The sequence below is a fragment of the Saimiri boliviensis genome, chromosome 17, assembly GCF_048565385.1.
Source record: "Saimiri boliviensis isolate mSaiBol1 chromosome 17, mSaiBol1.pri, whole genome shotgun sequence".
NCBI classification, from domain to species: domain Eukaryota; kingdom Metazoa; phylum Chordata; class Mammalia; order Primates; family Cebidae; genus Saimiri; species Saimiri boliviensis.
Window position 1 is genome coordinate 31,501,282 of NC_133465.1, and position 13,667 is coordinate 31,514,948.

Sequence of the window (13,667 nt, forward strand, 5' to 3'; positions counted from 1 at the left end):
TGGCCGTCGGTGCCAGCACATCTACGCACAGACTGTTTCTATTATTAATCTATTGTAAAACATCAGGTTCACTCAGCAGACATACACGTGTAAACATTTGCTGTCTGTCAGGACAGGCTTGGTTGTTGGTGGTGTCATGTTAAGAAATAGCAGGTGCAGCTCCCTCTCCCGAATGGGGTTTCTTGCAAACAGTCTGAATCTAGGACACGTGCTCCTGGTTTGCAGCGCTGGGCAGGCAGTCTATTTTTTGTTGCGGTGGTTGTTTGGATGTTTCAGAAACGCATTTTAAAAAGAAAGAGATCAGCAGCTGAAAAACCACAGGGCTGGCTACATCTTTGAATTACTGGACTCCAGGACGCCCAAGCCAAACCTTTCAAACCGGGGTACAACTTTGCTGCTGTTAATGCTGTGAAGAGGAACAAAAACAAGAATTATAGCCCCGTGGGTCTTCATCAGAATTAGGGTAACACTAGCTAGGAAATGGGCTGAGCAGAGGATCTGGCCTCCAACAAGAAATGAAAATGATTGTCGGCCAATAGCACTGGCAGAGCTGCCCTGGTCACACAGCACCCAAGGCCCCAGCCACACTCCAGGTGGTTCTGCCTGGAGCAATAGTGGCTCATTCATCCCCGAGTCCCGAGTTCCGAGTTCCCAGTGTGTTCCGTGCTGCTGCGGGCTGCTCGCAATCGCTTTCTCATTTGCGGCCCAGGAAAGCTCTTGCTCCAAGTAGAACTGAGAGAGAAGAGAAACATGACCCCAGGATACCAGGAGTGATGTGGCACGTTCCTTTTAGAAATCAACTCGAATACTGGGGTGCATCAGGGCCACCTGGGAAGCAGGCTGAAAGGCAGATTCCTAGAGCCCAATTCCAGAGATCTGGTTCCACACGTTTTGCTGGGTAGGGAGGACAGGAACTCGGGTTTAGTAAACGACGCAGTGACTGCCGCAGGGGACATCAGCGATGCTCTTAACAAATGCTGACGTGGGGAGTGGTCTATGGCACACTGGACAGGTGTAAAGGGAATAACTTTGCCAGGGTGGCAGGGTGGGGACAGGGGAGAGACTGCTTTCGTGCGAAACATTTCTGGAGCCAGATACCTCTTTAAGACAGCTTTTCTGAGGGTGCCACTGAAGACACAACCCTTCCGAGCTGGTGTCTTTCATGGCCACAGAACTTTGTGTCTTCTGATGCAACTCTACAGATGGGACTGAGAGGCGGGAGCCCAGCAGAGGGTTCCCGGGACCAGGGTGCCGGCGTCAGGGCAGCTCTGAAATCACTCCACTCCTTGTTGGACAAAATCCCCATGGGTTAAAAGCTAAGCCAACACCCTCCCCACCTCTGCCCACCCCACACTAGGCACACACTCAGCGCTCAGAGGCTGGTATGCTCAAGGGTGTGGAAGCATCTCACTAAGGTGTTAGCAGTTAAGACAGGGCCACCCAAACAAAAACAAGACCAGCCCTCAGAAGAACACGGGAGCAATCAAAGTCACGTCCGGGAAGGCAGTCAGCAGCTGTGCAGACCGCCCGGGAGGGAGCTCAGTTAGTGGGATCCTCTGAGAACAGTTACTCAGGCATACGCCGGCCACGTGGAGAGGGCAGAGGGCCAGTTTTAAAAACAAAGCAAAAGAAGTAGGCTGGAGAGAGGCGGCTGGAGCAGCAGAGGTGGCATCCCCTGGGTTAGTGCCCGCATCTCATTGTGCATTTTAGTAGAAGTCACGATGCCGAGTTGTTGATTAGGAGGAAGAAAGTCCCTGGTGCATGCAAGGCAGCCAGGCCTACAACCTACGGAGGGAAAGAGAAGAAAGCAAAGCAAAGTGTCAGAACCACAGCCTCACGCGGAGCCTGCTGGGAGCGACAGTCCTGGCCAGAGCAGCTGGGCGCGGGGCTCCCTTTCCCTTCCGGAGAGAAGGGTCATCCCGGACTCCATCCCCCAGGCTTTGCTGCACTGCAGCCTCAGAAGGGGGCATGGGCACAAAGAACCCTCTCTAAGCTCCTAGAGGGCACAATCGCAGCACGTTTGTAAAGAGGCTGGCCCAGGCCCATGGCTCCTTAGCCCTTGATAAGCAAAATCTACTTCCAGGAGTAATTCTGCTTCACTGGATTCTCTTCTCTTGAGCTCTGGCCAGGGTGACTGAGACCCTGGGGACTCAGATCAATGACCCAAGTTCTCTCTGACCCAGGGACAAGCCATCCATCTACTTGTGGTGTGGACAGAGGCCCCAGCCACATGCTGTGGCTCTTCTCTTGCCCAGCAAAAAACGCAAGCCTGTGTAACGCTTGCTGGTGGCCATTTCAGCTGCAGAAACCTCACTGTGGTTTTTGAGAATACATGACACAAAGATGGGAGAAGCTGGGAAGCAGCGACAGAAAGGAAGCGGGGTTTGTGTCAGGACAACCAGAGAAAGGCAGCCAGCGAGGGAAGGAACACACTATTCCTCCAGAACCGGACAGGAGCTCTTAAAGTCAGGGTGGCCGTAGCGTCCTTTTCCATAGTAGCGGCTCCTCCAGCGGCTGGGAGTGGCCAGTGACCGTTCCGCCAGGCGTGAGAAGAGCGCAGTCCGGTCCCGGCAGGTGATGGAGTCGGGCACGTGTGGACAGGTGGAGGAATCAGATGATGGGAAAGCGGGAGATGACAGAACAGCACATCCCCCACCCAAGTGACAAGGTCAATGGGAAAGAAAAGAGAAAGTGAGAATTAGGGGCCAAGTGTGTAGAAAGTGAACACCGAACAGGAAGCCTGACACAGACTCATTCAGGAAAGGAAAACTCGCATGCTTTCCCTGAAGGGGCTGGGCAGGAAACAGCCCATCTGTGACTTAGTTTCCTGCCTGTGAAATGAGAAAGTGGGAATGTATGGTTTTCCAGGGAATCTGGAATGATGCCCTGAATGCCAGTGTCCACCTAATGGAGCCTTTTCTTTTGTGGGGGAGAAAACCAGGGCCCAGCTTGTTAAGCGAGTTGCCTGAGGTGTGATCGCGGCTTGGCCTCCCCACCTCACATCACCCTCCCTGAACTGCTAAGAGCCCCCTGCTCCTGGTCTCTGCTGCGATAGTTCTGGCTCAAAACCCAGCCCTGATGACCCTTCTTCCAGAAACTCTTCCTCATGTCCCCCAGATGGACACAGAGGCCCTCGTCTGGGCTTTATCACAGCACCTGGCATGTTATCACCCTTTGCCCATTCATTCATGCCCGTCAAATATTTAGTGACCAACTATAATGTTCCTGGGATTGTACCAGGAGCCAGGAACATAACGGTGATAAGAAAGAGTCCTGATGTGTGCAGGTTTCATTTCAGTGCCTGTCTGTCTTTATGACACTGGAAGCTCCTCGCTGGTGGAGCCGTGGCCTTGGCCACCTGTGTTTGCCCAGGTGTGCGGCAGATGCACAGCAATGGCTGCCTAAGACGCATGCCTCTATGGTTAAGATCCACTACCCCACATTTGTACTGGATGCCAACCCATCCTAAGTACCAAATACTAAACCCAGTATTGCATGAAATATGGTATTCCCTGACCCCACACTGTCATTCCTCCAGACCATCCCTCTACCTGGCCTGAATCAGTGAAGCACCAAGCATTTCTTTAGTAACTTCTCCTGCAGGAGAGAAAACTCATGCTGGGCCTCTCCTCAAGTGTAGCTGGAGGCCCACTTTGGCTCAAACCTGTAATCCCAGCACTCTGGGAGGCCAAGGCAGGCAGATCAACTGAGGTCTGGAGTTTGAGATCACCCTCACCAACATGGTGAAAACCCATCTCCACCAAAAAAAAAAAAAAAAAAAAAAAAAAAAAAAAAAAACCCACAAAAATTAGCCAGGCGTGGTGGCAGGCACCTGTAATCCCTGCAACTTGGGAGGCTGAGGCGTGAGAATCGCTTGAACCCAGGAGGCGGAGGTTGCACTGAGTTGAGATTGTGCCACTGCACTCCGGCCTGGGCAACAGAGTGAGACTCTGTCTCAAAAACAAACAAACAAAAAAAGACACAGTCTGGAGAATGGGCGCAGTGATTCATGCCTGTAGTCTCAGCACTTTGGGAGGCCAAGGTGGGTGGATCACCTGAGGTCAGGAGTTCGAGACGAGCCTGGCCAATATGGTGAAACCCCATCTCTACTAAAAATACAAAAATTAGCCAGTTGTGGTAGCGTGTACCTGTAATCCCAGCTACTTGGGAAGCTGAGGCAGGAGAATCGCTTGAACCCAGGAGGCAGATGTTGCAGTAAGCCAAGATCACACCACTGCACTCCAGCCTGAGTGACAGAGCGAGACTGTCTCAAAAAAAAAAAAAAAAAAAAAAAAAAAGACTCGCCCTGGAAAACAATGTGCAAGCCAAATCTGGCCACACGCTAAGAAAGGTTCTGAGTACTTTAAAGGGTTAAAAAATAGTAACAAAGAACATGTAGCAGAGACTGTGTCACTGCAAGCCCAAAATATTTACTACCTGACCCTTCCCAGGATAAGGAAAGCTGTCACCACCACACCTGGCGCTAGGTAAGGGAGGTGGGGAGGTAGCTTCTCCAGGCACTCAGTGACACATGTGCACAGGGACGGGAGCCTCAGGGGGCTTCCTTGGCAGTGGGTGGCAGACAGGCTCTTCCTGTCACTCTCATCAAGAGCAGCTCCACTTTATAGGTTTTATATAGTGGGGTTCTGTGGGAGACTTCACTTTTACAAAGTGTCCTTTCCCTTAAAGTTTAAAACTGGTCAGGCCAGTGGCTCACACCTGTAATCCTAGCACTTTGGGAGGCTGAGGCAGGAGAATCACTTGAGCTCAGGAGTTTGAAACCAGCCTGGGCAACACAGTGAGACCTCATCTCTGCGTATATAAAAACATTTTTAAGAAAAGTTTTTCAGAAAGGTAAAACTATTCTTAGTTTGCAGAGTGTACGGACACAGGTGGCAGGCCATACTTGACCTACAGGCTGGACTCCTGGGTGAGATGAATTGTTTCACTTTCTACATGGTTGGGGGCAAAAATACCAAAAGAAGACTATTTCATGACATGTGAAATCCCAATTTCCAGCATTAAGTCTTACTGACATGCAGCCAGCTCCCCGGTTTATGCCGACCGTGGCTGCTACCGTGCTGTGACGGCAGAGCTGAGATGCTGTGACAGAGACAGTGCTCGGCACCCTGCCAAAGGCAGCTTCCGGAATGAGGACCTGATTTGCCCTCTTGGCCTGCAATGTCTCAAATATTCACCTGGCCCCTTACAGCAATTTTACCTGCCCTAGATCTGACCCAACCCCTAGCCCAGAGACTTTTTAAGCCATGAAAACTGAGTCCCAGAGCATAAAAGGACTTCCCAGGTTCTCACAGAGCACTCATGGCAGGGCAGAGGTCTCCTCTGAGTGTTCTAACAGAGGCAGCCAGAGGACAAAGCAAAAAGGGAATGAGACAGAAGACAGGCGAGATGACAGTGGCCTGTAACCTGGTGGATATCACCCCCACACCGAGGAGTGCAAAGGGCTGTGCGTTAAACCAGGAAGGAGAGAGCTTCCAGCATCAAAGCACCACATAAACCCAAGTGACTGTGGTCCCCATAAGACGTGGCTGGCTTCAGTTGGTGCTTCAGTTGGGGACACCGTAAGCAATACTGGCTCTGCTTATTTCAGTGACGCTTACAATATGTCACTCTGACTTCTAACTGGCCCCATTTTGCCACTCCCTCGCAGAACCTTCTAGTCCTGGCCTGGCCTGGCATCAGTGCTGGTCTGCTAATAGTGATGATGCCGTTTCTCGTAGCTGCAAATTGGAGGTGCTCACCTGTCAAAGGGAGTCTCCAAAATAAATGTAGCCAATGAAATCCCGGTATCACTCTGGCTAACCTGCTTTGTGTATTCCTAAAGTCCTGGGCAGAGGCTGGGCATGGTGGTTCACACCTGTAATCCCAGCACTTTGGGAGCCGACACGGGCAGATCACTTGAGGTCAGGAGTTTGAGACAAGCCTGGGGAATATGGTGAAACCCCGTCTCTATTAAAAATAGAAAAACAGCCAGGTGTGGTGGCGCATGCCTATAGTCTCAGCCCCTCGGGAGGCTGAGGCAGGAGAACTGCTTGAACCTAAGGAGGCTGAGGTTGCAGTGAGCCAAGATCGCGCCACTACACTCAAGCCTGGCGACAGAGCAAGACGCCATCTCAAAAAACCCCCCAAAACAAAGTCCTGGGTAGAAAGAGCAGAAGGAGCCCTCTAAGACCCCAGGTGAAGCTGCGAGGGCCTGGCTGGCAGAATCTGGCTCGTGTGGGAGGCACTTACTCAGCTGACTTCCAGAAGTGCCCGGGGTGGGAGAGCCGCCGGTTCAGCTTGGGAAGTTTCTCCAGCATGTCCATCAGCAGGCTGAAGCTGGGTCTCTCCTGCAGGTCGAAAGCCCAGCAGGCCGACAGGATCTCCTGCAAATGGAGCTGCCATCAGTGGTGTATGAGCCGGCTGGGAGGGAGGTGGCACACAGTAGGGGCTCCACGAAGCATCCCTTCCATGTTCTCAAGTACCTCTAGCTGGCGGCCCCCCCAAACACCCTGCTGACGTGAAGGGCTAAGAAGTAACTGGGTTTCAAAGAAGCACTCGTGCTTCTGGCTCCACGTGAGATGCACGAGATTACCTCCCCTCCTTCCTTCTTAGATCCACGCCCACCCCAAAATAAGAGTAACCACGATGAACAGACTAGCAATGGGAAAGAGATCAGAAAAGGGGCTGCTGGTTTTCTGAAGATGCAAAGTGCAAGATACAATGTTCACAGGTGAAATGCAAGATACTGGGAATGTGCGCAGGGCGGGGCTGCAGTGGAGGAGGGAGCGCCAGCGTTAGCAGAACGGCGGCTGGAGTGACAAGGAGGACTCAATATAGGGGCAGCAGCTGAGCGTCAGCAGAACAGCTGTCCCGAATGCCCCCAGAGCAGAGCCCTTCTGACTGCGGCACTGTGCTGCCTGCTCTCAGGATCCCTGTGTGTGCCAGCACAGCCCTGCAGCCTGCCGATTCAGAGCTGCCTGTGAGGAAAGGCCTATTCCCTGCATGACCAGGCAGAATACATACATATGACCAAGCAGAATACATACACCCACACAGGCTCAGCAACTCAGGCTTTTGCTCTTAAATACTAGACTCCATGGGGTTGCCTGCCTATCAGGAAAACCAGACAGAGATCAAAGATAAGCAGATCAAGAAACTATCTCTGGAGGATATGGGGTGTGCATGTGCGTTTGTGTGAGGCAGCTACTCCACACATAAAACAAGACCAGGCTGCAATAAAAAAGAAATCAACAAAGAAGGAAGTGCTTGAAATTAAAAATACAATTTCTGAATGGAAACATTAAAAGTGCTGGATGATAAAAATCAAGGAAATTCCCCAGACTGTAGGCTCGATTCTAGATAGGAACAGAAAATACAAAAGAAGGCAAGAAGAATGTAGGCTCACTAAGAGAAACCAAATTCTGTCTAATGGGGATTTCCACAAAAGTAAACAGACTATTGGGCAGGAAATTATCCAAGAAATAATAAAAGAAAATGTACTAGAAACTTTCAAAAGTAGCATGTGTCTTCAGCTGAAAAGGTCCAATAAAGGGACCTCGCTTTTTGAAAAAAGTAAAAAAATTAAAAACTCTATACTCAGACATAATTTTATGAAATTTTCTCTATAGCAGGGATAAACCGAACATCCTAGATGCTTCCAGAAAGAATAAGATAAGCGTCCACAAAAGGCTGAGAATCAGACCAACACCAGACTTCTCAACAAGACCTTGGACACTTAGTAGACAGCAGGGCAAGACCCTTGTGTTTTCAGGAAAAATTATTATAAACCTGGAATTCTACTGCTGATGTGAGGACAAACTAATAATTTTTTTGAGGCATGCAAGGATTCAAAGAGTATCTCCCATTCTTCCACAGGCAGGCAGCTTCTTCAGGTTTCACTCGAAGTTTGTTTGCTAGAGTGCAAATAAAGAGAGGGGAAGGAACGAGACGTTAAGAGTGCAACTGACCCAGGAGCAAATGAAAAGAAAACAGAAGGGTAACAGCTGGGTGTCAGGCCTAACATCCCACTGATTCAAATGACAAGAAACCAGTGGGCTCTGAAAAGAATGAAACAAATTCCATTCAAGAAGCAGAATGCAGAAGAGCCTGAAAGACCTCAGGAATATGAGAAAGGTGTTTGCTTCTTTTTTCAGCAACAGGAAAAGGCAAAAAGAAAAAAAAAAAAAAGGCAATTGGAAACTACAGGAAAAACCTCAATTGCCGTGGTCCGAACGTGAAGCCAACAAAATGGTAAGCCTTTAGGAAATTGATGAAGTGGAAGAGATGGACCCACAAGGAAGAAAACGCAATCCCAGTGAACTACCCGACCAGTGGCTAACAGCACCTGCAGTCTCTTATAACAGTGTACACAATGTTCCTTATCTTCTCATTTTTAGCCTCCATCAACAGGCACAGCATGGAAGATTTAATCACGGCAACCTTAACAATAAATAATGGGAAAGCTGACCAAAGTAGTCCAGCAGTAAGGAGAGAGTGACAAGAGAGTGAAAAGCTGACAGACCGAGGCGATGCCTCTGGCGAATGACCTAGGGTGAGGAACTGCTGGTTTTCACTAAGAACCCTCTAGTCTTTTGATGTCTTCCCACGTGCATGGACCCTTAGATACAATGACTAGTAACTCACTGGCTGCCTCAGAATATAAAGCAGTGCCCAGTGGTGAACTATACAGTAGAGTGGCTGGAGAGACAGAGAAAGGCGCCACTTAAGAGGGCACTCCCAGCTTTTGTCTATGATAAAAAAAAAAAAGTCTCTTTATTGCATGGACCAGTGTTCCCCTACCCCTAATAGCAACGTGTTAAGAAGGGAAGGCAAGATGGACAGAAGAAAGGGAACTCCCGTGCGCCACAAGCTAGCTGCCGGAGCATCTGCTCTGTCCCCACTTCCCACGCCCCAACCCCAATCTGGTCTCAAAGCAACCATCACCCTGCACTAAAAGAAATCCTTCTAATTACTTCAGAACTCTGGCTGTGCTCTAGCATGATCTGAGGAGCTCTATTTAAAAATTTAAAAACCCTATGATCTTATTCCCATCCCAGGCCAATTAAATTGGCACCTCTATGGGACAGACCCTGACTCCGGCATTTTTAGCAAACTCCCAGATGATTCCAACCAGTGGCCAGTGCCGAGCCCTGATGCCCTCGCAGCCCTCAGCTCAGCTCTGCTCCAGCCTCTGCCTGCCTGACGATGGCACTTACCATTCTCTGCTCCAAGATGCTGAGTGTGCAGGAAGGAAACAAACCTGCTGCCAGGAGGGCAGAAGGAAGCAGCTCCTTTGTTCCAGACACAACAAACACACATAACGCTCCGCTTTACACAAAGATGTCCTTGCCAACTCTATTGTAAAGAGAGGTGAAAACTGGACAGACTCTCCATGTCCCGTGACAGAAGCAGTTACATTTTGGCGGAGCCGTAGGACACTAGGGCAGACAGCCTTAACGATAAGGATTTGCTAATGATTTGAGATAATGAGCATAATAAAATGTCAAGTGGAAAAAGTCACAACAAAAACAATCAGCTAGATGTTATGACATTTACGTCTTAATTTTTTTTTTTAAAGAAGACTAGGCTGGGTACAGTGGCTCATGCCTATAATCCCAGCACTTTGGGAGGTCAAGGCAGATGGATCACTTGAGGCCAGGAGTTCGAGACCAGCCTGGCCAACATGGTGAAACCCCATCTCTACTAAAAATACAAAAATTAGCAGAGTGTTTTGGTGCATGCTTGCAATCCCAGCTACTTGGAGGCTGAGGTGGGAGGATCACTTGAACCTGGAGCCTGGGTGACAGAGCAAGACTGTCTCGAAAAAAATTTAAAAAGACTGGAAGGCAGTGGTTACTTCAGCTGCCATCTGCGCTGCTCCAGAGCCTCGCCAAGGAGGCTACGGCCACGCCAGCGGCCCAAAACCTGTATCTTGAGCCCACTGGCAGTTGCAGGAGGCAGATAAAGAAAGGTCCCGGAGAACCTCCGTCCCACGCCACAAGTGTTTACAGCAGATATTTTTGGGCAGATGAGGAAACCTGCACAGGGTCTTGCCTGGGTACACCCGCAACAGACTGGAGACCCATACGCACTGGGGGAACGGGGTGGAGCCACCAGGAATTCACGCCTACGCAGGGGGAGGAGCCTGGCCTCTTCAGCTCACGTGTGGTGGCCTAGTATTCAATCTGTGAGGCGGGGGCCTGTTGGGGGGAGCCCCTCTTTTTGGCTGAGAGCATTCTTTTAATGAATTCTGCTCTCCTCACCTTTCAGTGTGTCTGCGTGCCTAATATTTCCTGATCACGAGACAAGAACCCGGATTTTAGCTGAGCTAAAAAGCAAAAAAAATCCCGCACCATCACTACACCCTCCTAAGGTACCCAAGGGTGCACTGAGGTGGCCCTGGCCCGAGAGTGTCAGGGAGGGGCTCATCACTCAAGCCCCTTGCCCAGTGCCCCAGAGGAAATGGATCAACTGGCCAAAGAGGAGCCTGCTGTTAGTGCTGTTACTTAGGATTTTGGTGTCACCTTTGGAGGCGTATACCTGTACAGATATTTTGCACTTCAACAAGATGACATATACTACTGTGGAATAAAGTAGATCAAATATAATGTCATCTTGAGTGAGCCTTCTGAAGACGCCCTAGCTGCTTGCCACCCATCAACTGAGAAAAATATTACAATCTATTAAGATCTTGGAGGAAGGTGAGATTGAATTCATCACTGTGGATTTGCAGACAGTGATCCTGCCAGCAGTGCTCATGACCTCAACAAGAAGCTCACAGCCTATTCGGATCTTAGCCTGGACAAGCGCTGGGCGGGCCCTCGGAAGACTTCGATTGCTATGCTGCCCGGATACTGACTGCAGCTGCTTATTAACATCAAGGCTGTTATGTCCCAATCCTATCCGATTCATGGACACATGGCTATCACCGATGCGCTGAAAATATCCAGCCCTGGAGTTTCTTTATACATCACTGCACCATGACAAAGGGAACTGAAAGTTGTTCGAATCAAAATAGAGTCACCAATGTGAAGAAAACGCCAACGAATCAGGCCTGGGAAAGCCCTGAAGACAGGCTTCCTGTGCTTGTATGTCTGAAAACGAAAACAATCCCTGAAGACTCCAAAACCTGCAACCTTGTATGAAGGCCACTGCGACCATATACAAAAAAAATACTCCTACAAGGACATCTGCCCAAACAGCCTGTCTGACCTTGGACTGACATCACTCTTGTGATCTTTGTAGCCAGGGACAATTATTAAATATTTCAAAACAATTACGCAATCCTCTTTGCTTTTCCCTTTGCCTCCCAGAATAAGCCATTTACCATGGCACGCATATTCCCAGTGCAGTGCTCTAGTTCCAAATAAACATCTTTTGAGAGCCTCTCTCTCTTATTTAGCCTGAAAAAACTTACAAACACAGAGAAACCATTCAGAAGGAGCCCTGCAGAAACGAGAAGTCAGCAACCACAATTAAGACTCGGTTTTTTGAAAACAAGTTTGCTGCAGAAACTTCGACTTGTTCTTAACGGTCAAGAAAAACATTACGGGGAAAGATTTAATACCATAGCATAACACAACTATTTGTAGTTTGAGCAGTGATTTTTTAAAAAAAAAAAAAAAAAAAAAAAAGAAAATGATCTTCCTTCATGTAAATAACATGGGACTTTTTCAGGTATAACTGTAAGGCTGGATGTGGATAAATAAATAAATAAATAACATGGGGCTTTACTTTCTTTTCATCTTATAAATCAATGAAAACCATTATCTTTAAGGAAAAGAAAAAACACTGAAAGGAATGAAAAAGGTGATGGTGGGTGTGGATGGATATTTTCTTATCTGTGCCTCCCTGTTCCTTCCCATCCCCAGCAGTGCGTGTCGTTGTCATCTCTAGCTAGACACCTGCAGGTGGCAGAGCCCCTCCCCGACCCCACTTCTCAGGTGGGTGAATGAAGGGCGGCCATGCCACGCACCCCACCCTACCCCCAGTCCTACTGCCCCTCCCAGGCAGGGTCTACTCACACTGACTTCCTTCCCCAGGCTGACAGAGGCCAGGACACGCTTCATTCCTTCCCCGCTTCCAATCTGCCAGATGGATGCCTCCGCAGCTTGGTTCTTCAAGGGCCAGTCTCGTGCTTGCAGCTCATACCAGACAGTCCTGTGGAGACCCAGTCGCGGCCGTGAGCTCTGGGGCCGCTCTGCCCAGCTCACGCGCAGGGGCTCTTGCAGCCATCACCCAGCCAGAGGATCAGGACCCCTCTCCAACCTTCCTCACTCATTTGGCTTCAGGGGAGACGACGATGGCCTCCTGGAGGCTCCTCCCGGCTTTAGAGGACCTGGGCCCTGTGCTGTCATGGGGTGGGAAGTCTGAGACAGCACAGGCTTGACTGGAGCATGGCTGGTCATTCCGACCTCAGCACAAACCCAGCTCTGCCACTTGCTACTGGCTCCTGGTAAAACGGCTTCACCTCAGTGGGGCTGATGCCTCTTGTCACAGGGTTGTTTGAGGGGTACTGAAGTGCCGAGCCCAGCACTGGGCACACACAGGTGCTCAGGAAAGGGTACAGTTAAAGGTCAGGGAAGAAGGCAGGCACCAAGGCCACCCCACTGGGAAGGACACCCAGAGACAGCACAGGGGACTCGGGTGGTGAGCCTGGCTTGGCTTCTCCGCATCCCCTTGGCTTTCTCGACTTAGGACGGGACTTTCTCCACCAGATCCACACTGTCCAATGGGGAAACCTCTTGCCACGGGGGAGCTATTGGCTGGCTGAAATGTACACAGTTGAATGGAGGGGTAATCTGGGCAGTAAACACACACCAGATTTTAAAGACTTAGTAGGAAAAAAGAACATAAAATATCATATTAATTTGTATGTTGATTACATGTCGAAATAATATTTTGGATATGCTGAGTTAAATAAAATATATTATTTTATAATATATAAAACATAAACAGGGGAAACTAAATTTCACCCATCTCTTTTTTTAATGTGGCTATTAGAAAACTTTAGCTTCTATATCAGGCTCATATTACATTGCTACTGGTCAGTACCCAGCTCTCTGTGGGGTACCACAGCCTGGCTGGCAGGACGCCCACCTCCCCCAGCCTGGGAGGGACAGTTCTCCGTCAGCTCTGGTGAGCATCCTGGCAGATCGGATGGGTGGGGCTGACGGCCAGTGTTAAGCACGGAACACAATGACCTATGTTAGCCCTCAGGAAATGACCTTGTGGGGAGGAGCTATTCCTCTTCACATTTTACTTCATGGGGAGGCAGAAGGTCAAGGATGTGGTCACGCACCCAGCAAGTGGCAGAGCCAAGACTCAAGACCAGGTGGAGTTTTACTCCAAAGTCTGGGTTTTCAACACCTAAAAGGCCGCCTCCCTCTGCCATGGATGGCCACCAGGGCCCTAACTCACCCAAACGCATAGACGTCAGCAGCTTTGGAGAACGGCAGCTGATCCTCATCCTTCCCAGGGGTCATCTCACGCACGATCTCAGGGGCCAGATAGCACAGCCAGTCGTGGGACAGCTTCAGCTGGTTCTCACGCCTGGAGACCAGGAAGCCGGGGCAGGGGCACAGGCCTTTCAGCAGGCAGTCAAGAGGGCTGCCTGGCTCAGGTCTGTCCCAGGGCCGGCAGAGCACCCACACACAGCTTAGAGA

General features: G+C 49.8%; 1 protein-coding gene across 5 annotated transcripts in view; it reads right to left on the minus strand.

Moving 5' to 3' along the window:
- Positions 1 to 35: 35 nt before the first annotated feature.
- KSR1 (kinase suppressor of ras 1) overlaps positions 36 to 13,667 on the minus strand; it is a 175,178-nt gene continuing 161,546 nt past the window's right edge. For 4 of the 5 annotated variants that reach the window (XM_074388484.1, XM_074388481.1, XM_074388480.1 and 1 more), the window contains 4 exons: positions 13,423 to 13,554; positions 12,027 to 12,162; positions 6,253 to 6,386; positions 36 to 406 (listed from right to left, as the gene is read on the minus strand). In XM_074388484.1, the coding sequence (XP_074244585.1) occupies positions 328 to 406; positions 6,253 to 6,386; positions 12,027 to 12,162; positions 13,423 to 13,554 (481 nt within the window). In that variant the 3' untranslated portion in view covers positions 36 to 327. Of the gene's footprint in view, positions 407 to 2,433; positions 2,515 to 6,252; positions 6,387 to 12,026; positions 12,163 to 13,422; positions 13,555 to 13,667 lie in introns of all 5 variants that reach the window. The other variant, XM_074388483.1, reaches the window with a different exon arrangement.